The following is a 22,041-nucleotide window of genomic DNA, read 5'->3' on the forward strand; positions in this document are numbered from 1 at the left end:
TACTTCAGTTTCCTTGTCTGAACTGTACAGTGCCTGAGGCTTATCATCGTTATCAAACCATGACATTCATATTTATAGGTTAAATACAAGATTAATGAAATAAGAACATAAGAACATAAGAACATAAGAAAGTTTACAAACGAGAGGAGGCCATTCGGCCCATCTTGCTCGTTTGGTTGTTAGTAGCTTATTGATCCCAAAATCTCATCAAGCAGCTTCTTGAAGGATCCCAGGGTGTCAGCTTCAACAACATTACTGGGGAGTTGATTCCAGACCCTCACAATTCTCTGTGTAAAAAAGTGTCTCCTATTTTCTGTTCTGAATGCCCCTTTTTCTAAACTCCATTTGTGACCCCTGGTCCTTGTTTCTTTTTTCAGGCTGAAAAAGTCCCTTGGGTCGACACTGTCAATACCTTTTAGAATTTTGAATGCTTGAATTAGGTCGCCACGTAGTCTTCTTTGTTCAAGACTGAACAGATTCAATTCTTTTAGCCTGTATGCATATGACATGCCTTTTAAGCCCGGAATAATTCTGGTCGCTCTTCTTTGCACTCTTTCTAGAGCAGCAATATCTTTTTTATAGCGAGGTGACCAGAACTGCACACAATATTCAAGATGAGGTCTTACAAGTGCATTGTACAGTTTTAACATTACTTCCCTTGATTTAAATTCAACACTTTTCACAATGTATCCGAGCATCTTGTTAGCCTTTTTTATAGCTTCCCCACATTGCCTAGATGAAGACATTTCTGAGTCAACAAAAACTCCTAGGTCTTTTTCATAGATTCCTTCTCCAATTTCAATATCTCCCATATGATATTTATAATGTACATTTTTATTTCCTGCGTGCAGTACCTTACACTTTTCTCTATTAAATGTCATTTGCCATGTATCTGCCCAGTTCTGAATCTTGTCTAGATCATTTTGAATGACCTTTGCTGCTGCAACAGTGTTTGCCACTCCTCCTACTTTTGTGTCGTCTGCAAATTTAACAAGTTTGCTTACTATACCAGAATCTAAATCATTAATGTAGATTAGGAATAGCAGAGGACCTAATACTGCTGGTTACCACACTCCATTCTGAGGTTTTTCCTCTAATCAGTACTTTCTGTTTTCTACATGTTAACCACTCCCTAATCCATGTACATGTGTTTCCTTGAATCCCAACTGCGTTCAGTTTGAGAATTAATCTTTTGTGCGGGACTTTGTCAAAAGCTTTCTGGAAATCTAAATAAACCATGTCATATGCTTTGCAATTATCCATTATCGATGTTGCATCCTCAAAAAAATCAAGCAAGTTAGTTAGACACGATCTCCCTTTCCTAAAACCATGTTGACTGTCTCCCAGGACCCTGTTACCATATAGGTAATTTTCCATTTTGGATCTTATTATAGTTTCCATAAGTTTGCATATAATAGAAGTCAGGCTTACTGGTCTGTAGTTACCTGGTTCAGTTTTGTTTCCCTTTTTGTGGATCGGTATTACGTTTGCAATTTTCCAGTCTGTCGGTACCACCCCTGTGTCAAGAGACTGCTGCATGATCTTGGTTAGCGGTTTGTAAATTACTTCTTTCATTTCTTTGAGTACTACTGGGAGGATCTCATCCGGCCCAGGGGATTTGTTTATTTTAAGAGCTCCTAGTCCCTTTAACACTTCTGCCTCAGTTATGCTAAAGTTATTTAAAACTGGATAGGAACTGGATGACATGTGGGGCATGTTGTCAGTATCTTCCTTTGTAAAAACTTGTGAAAAGTAATCATTTAACATATTTGCTATTTTTTTTTCTTCCTCTATGATTTTGCCATTTGTATCTCTTAAACATTTAATCTCCTCTTTGAATGTTCTCTTGCTGTTGTAATATTGGAAAAACATTTTGGAATTGGTTTTAGCTCCCTTAGCAATGTTCATTTCTATTTCTCTCTTGGCCTTTCTAACTTCCTTTTTGACTTGCATTTGCAGTTCTGTGTACTCTTTCTGTGTACTTTCTTTTTGGTCCTTTTTTAATGCTCTGTAAAGTGCCTTTTTTCGCTGAATATTTTTTTTAATTGATCTATTAAACCATTTTGGCAATTTAGTTTTACATTTAGATTTGTCTACTTTAGGGATATAATTGTTTTGCGCCTCTAGTACTACGTTTTTGAAGAACAACCATCCTTCTTCTGTGGTTGTTTTCTCTATTTTACTCCAATCTACTTCTGTTAGTCTCTGTTTCATGCCTTCATAGTTTGCTTTTCTAAAATTGTAAACCTTAGCTTTAGTCTTTACTTTTGAGGATTTAAAAAACACTTCAAATGAGACCATGTTGTGGTCTGAGTTTGCCAGTGGTTCTCTGACCTCTGTTTTAGTTATTCTATCTTCGTTATTTGAAAAGACTAAATCAAGGCATGCCTCCCCTCTAGTGGGTGCCTTCACAAATTGTGTTAGGAAGCAGTCATTTGTCATTTCCACCATTTCTATTTCATCCTTCGCGCTACCCACCGGGTTTTCCCATTTTATTTGGGGGAAGTTGAAATCCCCCATTAGTATGGCTTCTCCTTTGCTACACACATTTCTAATGTCATTGTATAACAGATTATTGTGCTCACCGTCTGAATCTGGCGGTCTATAGCATGCTCCTATTATTATGCCTTTTGAATTTTTGTCTGTTATTCTGACCCATATTGATTCGGTTTTATTTTCTTTGTCCAGGTTTAACACCTGGGCTTCAAGACTGTTTCTTATGTATAGCGCTACCCCTCCTCCTCGTCTGTCCTGCCTGTCTTTCCTATACAGTGTATACCCACAAATATTATATTCGTCCCCATCACTCTCAGATAACCATGTTTCTGTAACACCTATCACATCATAATAAGTCAATCTACACCATGCAAGTTGCAATTTCTAGTACTGCTATTAATCTTTAGACGATAATAATAATTATTATTATTAGTAGTAGTAGTGGTATTTGTATTATTATTATTATCAACAATGCCAATAACTTGAAATTAAAATACATTTTAGCAGCAGCATTGCTGTCATAAAATGATTGACTCAGCTTCCTTGGAGTACATTGTTTAAGTACCCACTAGGTGGAGCCCTTGCATTAACATAGTTTGGTAATTTGGTTTCACAAGTGTTTGATAACAGAGTTTGCAGTTTGGTTATGAAGTGTAGCACACACAGCTATGGGGTTCAGGTTAGTTACATTCATTTCTATACATGCTTTTAGTTATTAAGGGCTCTCTTCAAATATGAATCTTCTGGTTGGAATATTGCAATATTGTAAGAAAGCTTATGTATTATTATTATTATTATTATTATTATTATTATTATTATTATTATTATTATTAGTATAGTAGTTGTAGTAGCAGTAGTCATAGTATAGTAGTAGTATAGTAGCAGTAGTGGTAGCAGTAATAGTATAGTAGTAGTATAGTAGCAGTAGCAGTAGTGGTAGCAGTAATCGTATAGTAGTAGTATAGTAGCAGTGGCAGTAGTGGTAGCAGTAATGGTATAGTAGTAGTATAGTAGCAGTGGCAGTAGTGGTAGCAGTAATGGTATAGTAGTAGTATAGTAGCAGTGGCAGTAGTGGTAGCAGTAATAGTATAGTAGTAGTATAGTAGCAGTAGTGGTAGCAGTAGCAGTATAGTAGTAGTAGTGGTAGCAGTAATAGTATAGTAGTAGTATAGTAGCAGTAGCAGTAGCAGTAGCAGTAAGTAGTATAGTAGTAGTATAGTATAGTAGCAGTAGTGGTAGCAGTAATGGTATAGTAGTAGTATAGTAGCAGTAGCAGTAGTGGTAGCAGTAATAGTATAGTAGTAGTATAGTAGCAGTAGCAGTAGTGGTAGCAGTAATAGTATAGTAGTAGTATAGTAGCAGTAGCAGTAGTGGTAGCAGTAATAGTATAGTAGTAGTATAGTAGCAGTAGCAGTAGTGGTAGCAGTAATAGTATAGTAGTAGTATAGTAGCAGTAGTGGTAGCAGTAGCAGTATAGTAGTAGTAGCGGTAGCAGTGATAGTATAGCAGTAGTATAGTAGCAGTAGTGGTAGCAGTATAGTAGTAGTATAGTAGCAGTAGTGGTAGCAGTAATAGTATAGCAGTAGTATAGTAGCAGTAGCAGTAGTGGTAGCAGTAATAGTATAGTGGTAGTATAGTAGCAGTAGTGGTAGCAGTAGCAGTATAGTAGTAGTATAGTAGCAGTAGTAGTAGTAGTAGTAGCAGTATGAATGATAATAAACAAAAGAAGAAGGAGTTTTTGGCAAGCTCTAAACACTGTGCGCATGGTGTGGCCCAGGTGCACACACAACATTCACAGCCTTTTGTATTTATTCCCTCCCAACAGTGGGATCCCCCCACAGAAATAAACTGCAAAGCATGGCAAACAAAAGCCAGGATGAATTAATGGCGTGGTAAGGCCGTCTGCTTTCATTGTTAACTAAGAAAGTTTCTTTTTTATCTTATCATGCAGTAAAGTAAAGGTTGCAATTGGTGTTCACGTTTGCTGAGTTTTGTAAACGACTCTTATCTTAGATCAATGTTTACCGGTGGATTACAAATTTCCACTTAGAAAAACACAAGTTTGAGATGATATCTTTGTAACTAAACAATGCCCTATACATAGGCTGTTTAATGTAGACAACGAACGGTTCAAATGCAAACGACAAACTACACATAATCAAACATTAAGGATAAAACACAAGCCGCAAAAGTCAATGAATTCAAACACGTCGTGGTTATTTTTGCATGTTCCCGGACCGGAGCTGGCCTGTTTGATCGGATTTCTTGTGCAGTTTGCAGGCTCATTTTAAGTAAGCTTCGTTGAGTGTGTATGGGAGGCCCTTATGTATGCAGCACCTCCACGCGCGATATAGCAAATCTCCTGGTGGTGCGGGCTACCCAAATGCACAAATAAACATACATCTACCACCACAGGAAAACAATATGCGGGAGATCCCCGTGTTAGTGAGCATAACCTAACAAGACCAATGTTACACCGTGAAGGTGTGTGCTGTATTTCCAGCTGGCGTATGTAGGCGACAGGATGGCCGTGTGTACTTTTCCAATGGTTGCAGTTTTCCTGTAGTTTCACTACAACAGTTTTATGCAATAGTTGTATACAACAGTCATAATTTTCACCGGTTATTTTTGTGGATAAATACACAGCTAGTAGTTTAACATGAAGTTAATAATTTGACGGGCTTTGGGGCAGTTACTGTACATTGAAACCGCAGTACATACAGTTCCAGCTGCTAAAGGAAAACTAAAAAGAATGATATGCTGCACCATCATATACCACAATATTAGCAAACAATCCGCCGCGTACAGCTGTATTTATACATCTTAGAGAGCAATGTTTTTCATTTAAAAAGTGATGTCAGACAGACCCCTTTCCTCTGATAAGCCTTCTCTGTAATCATCATAAGATCCGCTTGGTTTTTGCTTATTGGGATGCGTGTCTGGGGGTGGTGGGCTGGTTTAGGGTTATTAGGAGTGAGTCGAGAGGGGGAGTTTGGTGCGCCACTTCGCCGGTCTCAATAGCATTGACACTGCAGGGGAGGAACTCTCTGCCAAATTTGGTATACTAAACAGATTGAGGACGCGCTAATTCCTCCACATCTCTCTTACCAGCATCCCGACCTCTAATCCGACTCGCTTTACCATAGTTGACTCAAGGAATCTGCCAGACAGGAAAAGGACAGCTGTGCCTCCTTCTAATCCTTCCAAGGCATTCATTGCAATTTATTTTTATTTTCTTTCAACTGATCTGATTTTGTGCTGTTCAGAAAAGCAAGTTTGGAGAATCTGAAGTAATTGCACAGCTTGAAAAATCGTGAAATCACAGCAAAAAAAAAAAAAAAAAAAAAAAAAAAAAAAAAAAAACAAACCAAAACAAACAAACAACAAAAAAAACAACAACTCCAAAACAACCTGTAAGGTAAGGGTATTTATTTTAAGATGTATTTTCACTTGTTCAAATTGCGTAACGGATAAAAACCGAAAGAATTGTTGTAACAACATTGATATCCTAATGTAATATATTTCCCATGCATTTTAGCATTTGTTTTTAAACGAAGTATCACACGACCCTATGTAGAGGTTGAAGTTTGTGATTTAGCATTTTCTACAATTATTTTTGCTGAGCCAAGAATTTTGAAAACAGTTGGTTTATTAAGCGTGAAATCGTTTACCAGAAAGGGGCTTCTAGAATAAAGTTACTTCAGCTTTGAAAAGGCTGCCAGTGCACCAGGAAGGGGTTTTGTGTGGCAAATACAACTCTAGAAGTTCGGAATTTCAAACCCATTTCATTCGAGACGGAGCCAGACATAGGGGCCTATCCTTTTATTTTAAACGACAGTTTTCTTTTTCTTTTTTTTTTCATTAAATCAGTTCTGATATCAGTAGATCATAGCTTTTTTGTTTCGAAAATACAGCTTGAATAGTACTAATATTTGAACAACGGAAAAAGAAACCACGTCTACTGCATTTTTCCCTTCAGGGGGTTTGTATGGTTGTAACTGTTAATGAAAGCAATACGATGTATTAGTTAATGTTATTTGTATTCATTGATTATGCAATCCGTTTGGTATGATGCATGCGCTAGGAAGATGGTGCATTGATGCGTTTTTGCTGAGCTACACTGCAGGTGAATTTCACTGTGTAAAAGGATTTTCATACTGCACAACGCGCACCTGTTTTACCAAGTTAGAACTTTGCTTCTACAAGACTAGTGAACTCGCAATCTTATCTTATCGCAATTATTACACAAACACTGATGCCATTGTTTCAGCTGCATTCACTTTTGCTGTGGGAGGGTGTATGATTCATTTCACCTTATTGTTTCTACTGCATGTACAGTGTACCTTTCACACGCCTTTCCAATAACGTTTATTGCATTCCCAAACCGCGAAACCCATTCATACGCGATACCTTGCGTAAAGATTCGCCTATATTTTATGTACAGATGGCTTTCTTTTCCCCCCAATATCTTAGCTTGGGTTATAGAAACTGCACCACCACTGCAGTTTTTATCCAAAGTGAAGTTTTAAAAAAAATCCTATTAATAAAACCGAGATCACGCATATCATGTACTTCATCAGTCATTTTTTTATCACTGTAAAAACAAATTATTCATCATATAACACTGAAACTCATATTTTGATTAAAAATAAAATTGTGTTCAGCATTGTCAATAGTTATGTTTACCAAGAGCCTATTTGTGAACAGAAGAGAAAGGAGACCATAATTTACCGTAACTAAATCGCAATTTGCATATGGAAACTACGGCTGAAAGAATGAAAGAATTCAGTCCGGAATTGTTTGTAAGTTGCTGCTTATCCAGCAAAATACTGTTTCATCATTGTTGTGTTTGGACTGGTTGTACAGTCTGTCTTACATTTATATCTTCTTCAGTTTAATACTGCGTATTATTCATTTAAAGGGCTCTAAAATGATGTCCATATACCAAAGAGCTGAAATAATGTGTTTATTTAAAAGAAAAAAAATCAAATTTTCGATTGATTAATTGATTGAAATTAATTCCTGACACTGTTTCATTGCTGTGTGGTCTCAAAAAAAACAAAAACAAAAAACAAAAGCATAGGATAGCAATTATGTAGATTTCCTTTACATAGTTAATGCATCCGATAAGCTAGTTTATACTTTGTTATCACAACCGGAATGTTAATAAGGCCCATCCAGCATCGTTAGTATGTTCATTCAATACTGTGTTTTGCCGTTGTGGATGCTGTAGTAACGCTGACTTTTATGTTTTACAGATGGTCTTTGAACCTGTATTGTACACAACATAGTTTTTTGTTGTTTATGCAGCTCAGATATGAATTATATGGTTGCTGGGCTAGAACAATATAACAACATATTATTTAAAAAAAATAAAAAATCAATCCTGTTCTGTAGAGTGTGCAAAAAAAAAACCTGATCAAGTGAAAAATATCCAGGTGGCTTTATCTATGCATTTCTAAAATAAATAATACATTCCTGGTTACATCTTGTAAACAAGATTATTAATTGTAATGTAAACTACTGTGGTAATACGATTACATTCACTTACAAAGCAGAGATTGGTGTATAATATTTTATTAACATTCCACTGAGTAGCACATCTGTACCCTGTGGAGAATTGCAAGCTCTGGCAGTGACCGTTGCTTTCACTTGGCGTTGGTTAAAGGTCATGAATCCCATTTAGTAGTATGAGTAATAGCTGCTCTTGATTAATTTTACTGCCCAGATTGCATGACTTAAATATCCTGTCACTTCCTGCATGCTTGCTGCTGGTCATTGCGGGCAGGATTTGAGAAACCTCGGTTTCATTTGGTGTTTGAAATCAAAGAAGAAAATGCAAAAGTGTCTTGTGCACTAAGCGTTAGCACACAAAGCATCTTTTAATTGGTGTTTAATCTTTTTTCCCCCCAAGATGAATTCCTCAATTCTTTCTAAAGTGTGTAAGGACTTCTATCAGACTCACATGGCTTTGTCAAGCTTCAGCACGTCAATATTTATAACACTGTATAAGCAGACGATGCACCTGCAATAACCTTCTCATGCAGTTAAACATTGATGTTAGCTGGGGATTGCATGTCTAGAATTAAACAACAAACGGGTCATTGACAGGGCAGTCGCTTACAGACGGCCTTTCTTTTATGCTGCTATAACTGTACAGCATGTTGCATGACTTGTTTGTCACCACTTTCCTAGACATTTCAAGTGGAAACTGGAGGATTTTTGCTCTGTACTTTCAAGTAGTTATGAGTCACAGTGAACACACACAAAAACCTATTCTCTGGATAGCAGAAAGAGATTCAACAGATGATATTAATTCAATTGCTGCATTATTTAACAGGATTAATGCTTATAACAATGCATGATATATGTTTGTACAGTATAGTTTGTAGGCAGCACTATTAAAATCATCATTAGCATCTTGAAATGAAGATCATTCAGGTACATGTATACAGGAATGTAATGGATGTGTCATTTCATATTACAGCCCATCATACGTCACAGTTGAATTTATTTGAGTTCTGTCAGAAGCTGGTAGCTTTTATTCCGATATGGTGAAATGATTTTGAATTGCCTGGAGTTTTGAACAGGGTTATTTATAAACTAAAGCAGAAAAGGAAGCTAAAATAAAGCTGACATGTCTGAGGCAGGCTTTGAAATGAAATTATCCCTCTCAACTGTTCTTTGTAATCAACGCTTGAACTACCAAGGCGGTCAATTTGACCATTTTAAATTGAATTTACTCCACCTATGTAGCAAATACAGAGCTGGGTGTTTATTACTTAATATGTATATCATATGTATTAATTATCCTGACAAAGTATGGGAGATAATAAGGGAGATATAATACTGTCATACCTAGAACTGCCAGACAACTTATACAGTGCAGCATTCCATTTTATTATTTGTATTTATCAGCCAGGACTGTGCCAGCGATGTAATGAACTGTGATTAGATCAGTCTGTAGCCCTTACATGAATGGCTTCTTGTAGTCTAAGGTGTCTGTTGTAATTCATTGAACCTTTTGTAGCGTCTTCTGTCTGTCATGTGAGCAGGTATCTCCTGTGATCTATTTTTAGATTCACTCAGGTTACTATATATACGTCAGAAGTTAGTCAAAGGAATTCAGTCTTCACAATGATACTGGAGAAAGTGAAAACAAGTCGCCAAAGACGTAAGACTGCTGAGCTTAGAGTTACTACAGAATTTATTTGAAAGTGAATCTGGAGACGAAAAAGTTGTTGCCACTGACAGTGATGAAACTGACTCTGGTGAAGAGTGGGTTTGCATGGGAGATAATTCCAGCAGTAGTGAAAGTGAGGACAGTGCCAGTGGTGCCAGGACCAAGTACGCAAAGAGATTGCGCCAGCAGTCCATTGGGAACACCTCGACACAGAAATGGACTCGCAAAGGGACGCAGAAAAGGACGTGGAAGAAGATGCGCTCCTGTGTCAGCCCCTGCACCTGTACCATCCCCTTCTCATGTACCACCCATTTCTCATGTGTCTGCACCTGTACCAGCCACTGCACCTGTACCAGCCCCTTCTCATGTGTCAGCCCCTGACCCTGGACCAGCCACTTCTCATATGTCAGCCCCTGCACCTGTACCAGCCCCTTCTCATGTGTCAGCCCCTGACCCTGGACCAGCCGCTTCACCTGTATCAGCCCCTGCCCCTGTACCAGCCACTTCACCTGTATCAGCCCCTTCTCATTTATCAGCCCCTGCCCCTGGACCAGCTGCTTCACCTGTATCAGCCCCTGCCCCTGAATCAGCTCCTGCACCTGTACCAGCCCCTTCTCATGTGTCAGCCCCTGCCCCTGTACCAGCCACTTCACCTGTATCAGCCCCTGCCCTGGACAAGCCCCTGCTCATGTATCAGCCCCTTCCACTGTACAAGCTGCTTCACCTGTATCGGCCCCTGCACCTGTACCAACCCCTTCTCATGTGTCAGCCCCTGCAGCTGGACCAGCCGCTTCACCTGAACAAGCCTCTGCACATGTATCAGCCCCTGCACCTGCCGCTTCACCTGTACCAGCCCCTTCTCATGTGTTAGTCCCTGCACCTTTACCAGCCTCTTCTCATGTGTCAGCCCCTGCACCTGTACAAGCCTCTGCACATATATCAGCCCCTGCACCTGCCGCTTCACCTGTACCAGCCCCTTCTCATGTGTTAGTCCCTGCACCTTTACCAGCCTCTTCTCATGTGTCAGCCCCTGCACCTGTACAAGCCTCTGCACATATATAAGCCCCTGCACCTGCCTCTTCACCTGTACCAGCCCCTTCTCATGTGTTAGTCCCTGCACCCGTACAAGCCTCTGCACATATATCAGCCCCTGCACCTGCTGCTTCACCTGTATCAGTCCCTGCACCTGTACCAGCCCCTTCTCCTGTATCAGCCCCTTCACCTGTATCAGCCCCTGCCCTGGACCAGCCCCTGCTCATGTATCAGCCCCTTCCCCTGTACAAGCCGCTTCACCTGTATCGGCCCCTGCACCTGGACCAGCCGCTTCACCTGTACAAGCCTCTGCACATATATCAGCCCCTGCACCTGCCGCTTCACCTGTACCAGCCCCTTCTCATGTGTTAGTCCCTGCACCTGTACCAGCCTCTTCTCATGTGTCAGACCCTGCACCTGTATCAGCCACTTCACCTGTATCAGCCCCTGCCCTGGACCAGCCCCTGCTCATGTATCAGCCCCTGCCCCTGTACAAGCCGCTTCACCTGTATCGGCCCCTCTCACCAGCCCCTGCAGCCACCTGTACCAGCCCCTTCTCATGTGTCAGCCCCTGCACCTGTACCAGCCACTTCACTTGTATCAGCCCCTACACCTTTACCAGCCCCTTTTCATGTATCAGCCCCTGCACCTGTACCAGCCGCTTCACCTGTATCAGCCCCTGCACCTGTACCAGCCCCTTCACCTGTATCAGCCCCTGCCCCTGTACCAGCCCCTTCACCTGTATCAGCCCCTGCCCTGGACAAGTCCCTGCTCATGTATCAGCCCCTTCCACTGTACAAGCTGCTTCACCTGTATCAGCCCCTGCACCTGTACCAGCCCCTTCTCATGTGTCAGCCCCTGCACCTGGACCAGCTTCACCTCTGCACCTGTATCAGCCCCTGCACCTGTACCAGCCCCTTCTCATGTGTTAGCCCCTGCACCTGTACCAGCCCCTTCTCATGTGTCAGCCCCTGCACCTGTATCAGCCCCTGTCCAGCTGTACAAGCTGCTTCACCTGTATCAGCCCCTGCACCTGTACCAGCCCCTTCTCATGTGTCAGCCCCTGCACCTGTACAAGCCTCTTCACATGTATCAGCCCCTGCACCTGTACCAGCCCCTTCTCATGTGTCAGCCCCTGCACCTGGACCAGCCCCTGCACCTGTACAAGCCTCTGCACATGTATCAGCCCCTGCACCTGCCCTTCACCTGTACCAGCCCCTTCTCATGTGTCAGTCCCTGCACCTGTACCAGCCCCTTCTCATGTGTCAGCCCCTGCACCTGTCAGCCTCCCTATATCAGCCCCTGCACCTGCCGCTTCACCTGTACCAGCCCCTTCTCCTGTGTCAGCCCCTGCACCTCAGTACCTGTACCAGCCCCTGCACCTGTATCAGCCCCTTATGTATCAGCCCCTGCACCTGTACCAGCTGCTTCACCTGTATCAGCCCCTCTCACCATCCAGTCTGTATCATTAACTGACCCTGCCCTGGACATGTACCTTAACTAGAAGGCTGCTGCTCCCAGTTCCACTGCACAACATGGTCGCTGCTTCACCTGACGGCATAGTCTCACGGGGATGTGGGCTGCACTGAATAGACGCAGCCTGCTTCCCTTGACATTAGTCCTGGACGGACCTGCATAGCCCTGGTCGCCAACGTGGACCTTCTCATGTGACCACAGCTGTCCAGCCCTGCAGCCATAGTCGGCCCCTTCACCTGTACATAGTCTGCACATATATCAGCCCCTGCTCATGTGTCGCCCCTGTACCCCCTGTTCTCACCTTTCAGGGGACGTATGTGTCCCTGCACCTTGACATCGCCTATTCGACATGTCCGCTCAACCTTTAACGCCCTGCACCTGGGCTTCTCAGTCAAATGTGGTTTACCTTCACATGTTTAGGGTCCCTGTCCCCTCGGCCTTGCTGTGGACCCTGTCTGGTCGCCCCTGTCCCACCTGTACTGGGCATTTGGACACTGTGTCACCTGGTCGGCCCCCTGCACATATGGTCATGCACCTGCTGCCTACACCTCAGGTATCAGTCCCCTGCACATAGTCCCTGCCCCGTGGACCATATGTGTCGACCACCTTGAGGAGTTACCGACGTGCCCCTGCCCCTGCACCTGTACCAGCCCCTTCACCTGTATCAGCCCCTGCCCTGGACCAGCCCCTGCTCCTGTATCAGCCCCTTCCCCTGTATAAGCCATTTCACCTGTATCGGCCCCTGCACCAGCCGCTTCACCTGTACAAGCCTCTGCACCTATATCAGCCCCTGCACCTGGACCAGCCGCTTCACCTGTACCAGCCTCTTCTCATGTGTCAGCCCCTGCACCTGCCGCTTCACCTGTACCAGCCCCTTCTCACCTGTACCAGCCTCTTCTCATGTGTCAGACCCTGCACCTGTATCAGCCACTTCACCTGTATCAGCCCCTTCTCATGTGTCAGCCCCTTCTCCAGCAGTAGTGCTGGCACCTGAGACAGCCTCTCCAGCGGTAGCGCCAACACCACCAGGTATTCAAGAGTTTGGTCAAATTTGGTTTGAGAAATTATAAATCCTGGCCTCCAAGCTGCAGGATGGAGGGCTCAACAAAATGTTCTGAAGGAAGTTACAGGATCCACTCCATACGCAAAACGCAACGTCTCTGATGAGATCTTATTGAGTGCTTTGCGTTTCACAATGCTGCACTGAAGCTGAAGCCCACTGACAACCACATGATGATTCTTGGTCAATGCCCTTGGAGGAATTGGAAGCATTTATTGCACTATAGTTTGTTCATGGCGCATATGGTGCCAACTGCCTTTTGCTGGACAACTTATGGTCCAGTAAGTGGGGACCTTATTTTTTTTTCCAGAGAAAATGGCATGGAATCGCCTTTATGAAAATATAACATTTTTGGGTTTCGATTTGAAGACGACCCCTACTTGGGTAAGGATGAGACTCGCCCAGCTAACCAAAGGCTGGGTGACAGTGTGGTACTTCGGCTAATGGGACCCCATTTAGGAAAGGGGAGAAATGTTACCACCGACTATTTTCTTTACCTCACTGCAATTGGTAAAAGAGTTGAAGAAAAAAAAAAACACAGGCCTGTTAGAACTGTAAATAAACAAAGGTGAGAACTGCCACCATCTGCAGGAGACCTGCAAACACACTGTATTCCCCTACAATTCTGAAGCACTTGGACTGCACTCAGACACTTAACAAGTGCAAGTGAAAGAATGGCATTATTTATACTCAGCTCCCTTCATCCATCACTTGCTGGTGCTGGTGAAAAAAAGACTGTGGAGTTTTACAACAAAGTATGGAGTTGACATTTTAGACCAGATGCATGAAAGTACTCAGTGAAAGCTGGGTCTCGCAGGTGGCCTGTTCATGTGTTTTACAATGTATTGGATCTTGCAGCCATCAACTCTTTTATTCTTTACAAGGAATGCACGGACAAGAAGATAACAAGGAGAAATGATATATTGCAGCTCGCGAAAGAACTTTGCCAGACACAATTTGAACAGAGGAAATGTGCAAAGCAAGTACTTGCAGGTAAATGTAGCGACCCCGGTGCCAGCCGCAAGTGACGACAATACGAGGGTGCCAAATGCAATGGTAACGAGACTTTTGATAGCTGCGCCCAATGCACAAAGGCGGTGTGTGGAAAGTGCACTGCATGTGTGGAGAAGCGCAACATCTGTGTGGATTGTGCAAACACTTTGGCTTCTTTGAGAACATGTTGTGTTGTTGCGCTTGTATCTAAAACCCATTTATGTTCAAATGTTTGTTTATTATTTACATACTTTCAGTTGCGTATTTGTGTTTTGTTATGTCTGTATATAAACCCATTTAGTTTTTAGTTTTTGTTACTTATTTACATTGTTTCGGTTGTACAGTTTCCTATATAAATAATATACCTGTTGTGACAGGGTATCCGGGGCGGTGACATCAGACCAGCAACAGGTACCACACACAGGTACTCGGGTGAAAAAACAGATACAACACACACACAGGTACTAGGGTGATAAAACAGATACCACACACACAGGTACTCGGGTGAAAAAACAGGTACCACACACACAGGTACCCGGGTGAAAAAACAGATACAACACACACACAGGTACCCGGGTGAAAAAACAGATACAACACACACACAGGTACTCGGGTGAAAAAACAGATACAACACACACACAGGTACTCGGGTGAAAAAACAGATACCACACACAGGTACTCGGGTGAAAAAACAGATACAACACACACACAGGTACCCGGGTGAAAAAACAGATACAACACACACACACAGGTACTCGGGTGAAAAAACATACAACACACACACAGGTACTCGGGTGAAAAAACAGATACCACACGCCCAGGTACCCGGGTGAAAAAACAGATACAACACACACACAGGTACTCGGGTGAAAAAACAGATACCACACACACAGGTACCCGGGTGAAAAAACAGATACAACACACACACACAGGTACTCGGGTGAAAAAACAGATACAACACACACACAGGTACTCGGGTGAAAAAACAGATACCACACGCACAGGTACCCGGGTGAAAAACAGATACAACACACACACAGGTACTCGGGTGAAAAAACAGATACCACACGCACAGGTACCTGGGTGAAAAAACAGATACAACACACACACAGGTACTAGGGTGAAAAAACAGATACCACACGCACAGGTACTAGGGTGAAAAAACAGATACCACACACACAGGTACCCGGGTGAAAAAACAGATGCCACACACACAGGTACTAGGGTGAAAAAACAGATTCCACACACACAGGTACACGCTTGGCAATTGTTTTTAGTTTTACTTTCGTTTCTGCACGCCAAGCAGTAACGCCATCGCAGTGCTGCCATCCCATAATTCATAAGCACAAACAAGAAAAGAAATATAAACTTCCAAGTCATACCATCTAAGTAAAGTGCAACTTATTTCTATACTTTTGTTTTATAACAGTTAGTGATATGATTGGTATATCTGGGTATTTAATGCATTTGTTTTAACTTTTTCCAATGTGCAGACTGGGGTTCTGTGTAATTAACACTTATCTGTTCAATTTTTAGAAAATTTCATGGAATTGGAAAAATTCTCTTGTGGCAATTTGGCCACTGATTGTGAACAGGTGTAGAGGTGATGCAGTGCAAAGGAAATCACAGACAATTGTAATCCAGTAGGAAAGTGGTTTTAATTGTAATCCGGGTCTGGCGACCAAATAATAAATCCCGGCAATACACAACGATGTGTCTTGCACGGAGAAAACAACAGGGTTACAGTCCCAAACAATAATCATAGATGTATCTGCCCCACAATAATACGGCACATGGTCACCAGTCCTGGGTGTGTGTGGTCATGCTCGTGGTGGGTGATAAACAATGTTATTTTGTGACTGTATTGGTGCTGTGCTGATCCGGCTTGTGCTGGCCCAAGGCAACAGCTCCGGATATGTGTTAGCTGTCTGGTGGTTCAATAAACACAGACAGTTACTAACAGACAAGACAAACAAACACAACACTCACGAATATTCTTTTACGTTCTTTTTTTATTTCTCTGGCAGTCACTACTGCAGCTCTCTCGATCCTTCCAGGTTAAAGTGCAAACCCAAGCGAAGGAGAAAATTAGCGTTTCTCTGGCCCCTTTTACGCTACCCTGCATGATCTTTTGGTAAACGATTCCAGCTGCGTTTATAGCTTGCAGCTGCTACCTCGTTTACCTTCCAGGTCAATATGTTCCTATAACTGAGTCGCTTCCATCCAGGCTGACCGACTTCCCGACCTCGGAAACAAACTGTCAGGCCAGCCCGTCCAGATACTTTTCCTTTCGCTATTTAGCACCCTCACAGGTCGAGAGGGAGATTTACAACCAGAACTCATTGTATTTATGTCACATCTCTGTTTTGAATTTTTACGTTTTGATGTAACTTGAAAAATACTTGCTAATCGTGTAATGAAAGGGTCATAATCATCATGTACCATAAATGCGGGGTAGAACATCAAATCAAATCAAATTGTATTTATATAGCACTCTTCACAGACCTGCACTAAACGAGAAAAATAAATCTAGAAAAAGCTTTTATTTATCTATTATTATTATTATTATTATTATTATTATTATTATTATTATATATTATTTACTTACACAAGGTACAGATGAACCCGTATTATATCATGATTGTTGTGCAGGTGTAATTTGTGATATAAACCCGGTTTACAGCACATTACGAGCGTGAGAAAAAAAGAAAGAAAACTAATGGTGAATTAAGAGCAGTGTTTTAACACTGTGCATTTAGTCATTCTTTACATTTAAACACATGCATCTGGTTTACTGATGTTGACTGATGAGAGCCATCAGTTAGGCTCTGCATTTGATATTTTTGTTTGTGCATTTGTTTGACTGTTAAAACAAGAACAGATTGGTGACGCTGACTGTAAAGAAAGGTAATTTCTCAAAGAACCTATGGTGCATGGCAAGCGTTTTTTGAAAATCATGATATTATATTCTAATGGTATTATATTAAGTGAGGTGATATAAAACGCATTCATCTGTATTTTCAAATGATGGTACTCAATGATGTCGTCATTACTGCACAGCGTCGGCACATCTTTAGTTTACAAAGCACACATGCTCAAATTGTTTTCCTGAGGGAAGAACCCGGTGCTGTTTCATGCAAGTGTAAACACACTGTTCTGGAACAGATTGTTCAGGAAAGCAAGTGTAAACGCACCTTGCGTCTGTTGAGTGAATACATGAACTAGTAATCGTTACAGCCTAGTGATGCAGACAGTCCTGTAGACAGGGATTATTTAATGTGAATATAGCTTTCTCATGTCATTCATTTGATACCCTGCCACTGAACTGCACTTGGATGGTTCATCTGTTGATAATTGTTCTCAGTTACTAAGCCAAATGTTTCCTTTACAGGATGAAGGGTTTTCCTGGGCTGCTGCTGCTTGTGTTTACAGTCGGGGTATGGACACAGAAATTGCCCACCAGAGATGAGGAACTTTTTCAAATGCAAATTCGGGACAAGTCTCTTTTCCATGATTCCTCTGTGATCCCAGACGGAGCTGAGATCAATGGATACCTCTTCCGGGATACACCCAAAAGGTATTTTTTACATTTTTACAAGAACTCTGGCAACATTTGGCTTCCATTGTAGAAAGACTGCACAGTTTCACCAACAATTACATCTGGCTATTGCGTGTTTTGATTGTCAGTTTGTTTCTGTTCAATTTCGATTTATGTGCCAGATGCTTCAAAACTTGCTGACAGAATTCCTCAAAGGACACAAAGCAATTTGTTGTAAAACTATACAGTATATAAAGGCCTGTCCATTGTTCTATAGAAAATGACAGTTATAATGATAGAGTGGACCCAGCTATTTTATACAGTAACACACTTGAAAGTGAGAGTTTTGCATTGCTGTGCTGTAACGTGCTGCCTGTAAGCAAATGTTTCATTCATCAGTCCTGTCAACTATTGCCCTAATGAGCCTAACATACTTCAGTGTAAATAGGCCAGTCTACCAGAATTGATGACCATTAACACACTGCTCACAGATGGATGAAAGGTTCACACTGCATGCACATCTGTGTTTGTGCATAATCACTCATCAAATATAATAACTTCAGTAACATGCACAATGATAGATCAGGAGACAGCTTATAACAAAGCAAACCCATCGCTGTGTAACAGTGGAAGCTTCTAAAGCAATGCTACTCTTCTCTGCTTATCATTACATGTAATTGTAGCCATGGCAATAAAGTCTGATTTATAACTCAATTGCGGTAACAATACAACTCATTAACCCTACTGTCTGCATTTCCCCCTTTAGGTATTACATCGTTGTGGAAGAAGACAATACTCCTTTGTCTGTTACCGTGACGCCGTGTGATGCTCCTCTGGAGTGGAAGCTGAGCCTGCAAGAACTTCCGGAAGAGTCTAGCGGAGAAGGCTCAGGTAAGAAAATCCATGCAATATTCTTAAACAGCTGACATAAGCACGATTCTCACAGGACTCAAAATCAGCACATAAACAGGTGGATTCAGAATTTTTACCGGCATCTGTGAAATGAAGTCTCATGCGAACTGTCCATTTCTTTTTACCCCAGATCATTTTCTCAGAGGTCCTCTGATTTTTTTACAGGACATCAGGACTTTCTGTAAAATGTCAAACTCAAGCATCCTGTGTCTTTTCACTTGTGTGTGAGTTGACCATGTCAGTGTTGTTACAATTGATACAGTATTTCCAGGGCATTTGCATCAAAAAAGCAATACCAGCTTTCACAATAACGTGTAATATAATATTAAAATTGGAGGTTCTACAGTTCATTAAAACGCTAGGATTGACCATAACCAAAATATAAAAAATAATTCTCGGCTCTTGGATGCTTTTAATGGTGCATCTGAAGATATGTCTGGAAATACTGTACATATCACTCAAAGGATGAAATGGTTATTGCAGACTTTGGAAAAGAAGGTACGACAAAATCAGTTATTTAAACCCGGTTCACTGTTTATAAATTATGCACAAAAGCACCTTCTCTGGCCACAATATCGCATTTCATTTTGAATTTACAGACTTTCCTTGATGAAAACGAATCCACGTCTGGGAGGTGACTAGACGTCCTCTGCTTTTGACCAACTCTGAGGACACCTATTTTTTAGTCCTGTGCAAATCATGCTATACTCTACCATATATACAGGCAGGCCCAATGTAGGCACTCCCTTAGCACACCCAGTAGGGTTCACACTGGGGATCAGAAAGTGATGAACTTGAATCTCATAACACTCCATTTGTTTACTATTCCTGTGGTGGTATACTCATTATCTGGTGTCTGTGTAAGAGGTGCCATCTCAACAGCTTGGGTTCTTGCTGCTCGAACGTGCAGAGTGATATTTCTTACTGTTTAATAAGAGATGGTATACACATCCTTTCTTTAGGCACTGTCTATACTTACTCATTATAAATCAGAAAAGGCAAAGGTTATACTCAGTAACTGCTATTAAAGTGTTTTTTGTTTTTTCTTAGAATTTCTGTGTGTTGCCATGTTCAGTACAAGGGATGCCTTGTGTAGTCAGGATAAGATACAGTGTAATTGTAACTGTGATTGTTTATTTCTATATGTAATTAAAAAGGGTTTCTTGAGCTGGAAACCAGGCGAATGATTAGTTGCTATTCTTCTTTTACAGGAGAACCAGAACCACTGGAGCAACAAAAGCAACAGGTCATCAGCAAAGAAGGCCCAGAGTTGTTCTCATACAAAGGGAATGACGTGGAATCATACATGCCATCCAGTTCCCCATCTGGTTTATATCAATTAGAACTTATTTCAACTGAGAAAGATACACATTTCAAGGTGTATGCCACCACAACGCCAGAGTCGGATCAACCTTATCCTGAGCTGCCTTATGACCCCCGGGTTGATGTGACTTCGCTTGGGCGCACCACTGTTACCTTGGCATGGAAGCCTAGCCCCACTGGCTCTCTTATGAAACAACCTATTCAGTATTGCGTGGTCATCAACAAGGAGCACAACTTTAAGAGCCTGTGTGCTGTGGAGGCAAAAATGAATGCAGATGATGCGTTTATGATGGCTCCTAAACCTGGACTGGACTTCAGCCCATTTGACTTCTCTCACTTTGGATTCCCATCAGAGAATGACTTTGGCAAAGAACGTACTTTAATGAGTAAATCTACAAAGTCTCGTCCATATGCTGGCAAGCAAAAAGTAGATCTTCAGAAAGTGTGTACTGGAAATAAAAATGTCTTCACAGTGTCTGACTTGAAGCCAGACCTGCAGTACTATTTTGACATTTTTGCAGTTAACACTTACACAAACATGAGCACTGCATATGTCGGCACATTTGCCAAAACTAAAGAAGAGGCCAAGCAGAAGACCCTAGAACTGAAAGACGGGAAGGTTATGGATGTGTTCATCAAGAGAAAGGGGAGCAAGTTCTTAACATTTGCACCTGTTTCCTCACACCAGAAGGTTATGTTTTACGTTCACTCTTGTTTGGCTGCCATCCAGATCCAAATTAGAAGAGATGGGAAAGTTCTGCTCTCTCAGAACGTGGAAGGTGTGCGCCAGTTCCAGCTGAGAGGCAAACCCAAGGCCAAGTACCTGATCCGTCTGCGAGGAAGCAGAAAAGGCGCATCGATGCTGAAGATCCTTGCCACCACCAGGCCAAACAAACAGCCCTTTCCTTCCCTCCCAGAGGACACGAGGATCAAAGCTTTTGATAAGCTGCGCACCTGTACGTCTGCAACCGTGGCGTGGCTAGGTACGCAGGAGAGGAACAAGTTCTGCATTTACAAAAAAGAAGTGGATGAAAATTATAATGAGGAACAGAGAAAAAGGGAGCAGAATCAGTGCATGGGGCCGGACACCAGGAAGAAGTTTGAAAAAGTCCTCTGCAAATACTTTCATAGCCAGAACCTACAGAAAGCTGTCACCACGGAAACAATCAAAGGGCTAGAGCCTGGCAGATCTTACCTCCTGGACGTTTACGTGGTTGGGCACGGAGGGCATTCAGTCAAGTATCAAAGTAAACTGGTTAAAACAAGGAAGTTTTGTTAATGACTGTACAGTATAATAAATAAAGTTTATTTAACTCTAAGAGATATTCTACTAAAGAACATATACAGACTGACAACTTGCATAACTGACAGCTTGTGACAGTGTTTGAACTGTGTAGAAAGGTATCAACTTATATATTTATGTTTACATTATTCGGTGGTTGTTTGGACAGACTGAGCCTGGCGCTCCCAGAATGCATCTGGCACTTGCATTGACATGGGTCCGTGCCAGAGATCTCCTTCAGTATGAGGAGGAAGGCAGAAGATGTTCTTGAGAAAACTTCTCCATCCCTGCATGAACTGAATGAAGTCATTTAATAGTACTACGAAACGCAGAACACCGCATTTCAAAGTAACTGCCTGCTTATTGACACAGTAAACAAAAACATGATAAAAATGTAAATTATTGATACATTTTTTGTTTCTTTGTTTTGTTTTATGATTGTAAACTACTCCATTCATCAGAGCTATCCCCATTGAAATGTCATTTTTAGTGTCTGCTGGACTGCATTCTTGCCAATTACATTTGCTATTGTACATTATTTTCAATTTTAACATGACCTAGTTAAATGTTTTATGATGTCCATTTATGTACAAAGTTGTCTTACAAATATTTGTGTACATAAAAATTAAATACATAACATGTAATTCTCTGTCTGATTTTTGGGGCTGAGAGGGGAAATATAAAGAATCAGTTTATTCCAAGAGAAAAAAACTATTCTTCATCATTTGTATATTTAGCAGACACCT

General features: G+C 41.7%; 1 protein-coding gene across 1 annotated transcript; it reads left to right on the top strand.

The window, feature by feature from the left end:
- Nucleotides 1-5,452: 5,452 nt before the first annotated feature.
- Nucleotides 5,453-21,916, top strand: LOC121329050 (protein NDNF-like). Its single transcript, XM_041274333.1, has 4 exons — nt 5,453-5,914; nt 17,632-17,817; nt 18,545-18,669; nt 19,902-21,916. The coding sequence occupies exons 2-4, from the start codon at nt 17,633-17,635 to the stop codon at nt 21,290-21,292; spliced, it is 1,701 nt and encodes a 566-aa protein (XP_041130267.1). The 5' UTR covers nt 5,453-5,914; nt 17,632; the 3' UTR covers nt 21,293-21,916.
- The last annotated feature ends 125 nt before the right edge of the window (nt 21,917-22,041 follow it).

Source organism: Polyodon spathula, chromosome 2 (assembly GCF_017654505.1).
Source record: "Polyodon spathula isolate WHYD16114869_AA chromosome 2, ASM1765450v1, whole genome shotgun sequence".
In the NCBI taxonomy this organism is placed as follows: Eukaryota; Metazoa; Chordata; class Actinopteri; order Acipenseriformes; family Polyodontidae; genus Polyodon; species Polyodon spathula.

What these genes read in the sequence shown, in the direction of transcription:
- LOC121329050 (XM_041274333.1), top strand. Translation starts at nt 17,633, where the DNA reads ATGAAGGGTTTTCCTGGGCTGCTGCTGCTTGTGTTTACAGTCGGGGTA. An exon ending in TTCCGGGATACACCCAAAAG is followed by an intron (nt 17,818 to 18,544) that starts GTATTTTTTACA and finishes TTCCCCCTTTAG; the next exon opens with GTATTACATCGTTGTGGAAG. An exon ending in GTCTAGCGGAGAAGGCTCAG is followed by an intron (nt 18,670 to 19,901) that starts GTAAGAAAATCC and finishes CTTCTTTTACAG; the next exon opens with GAGAACCAGAACCACTGGAG.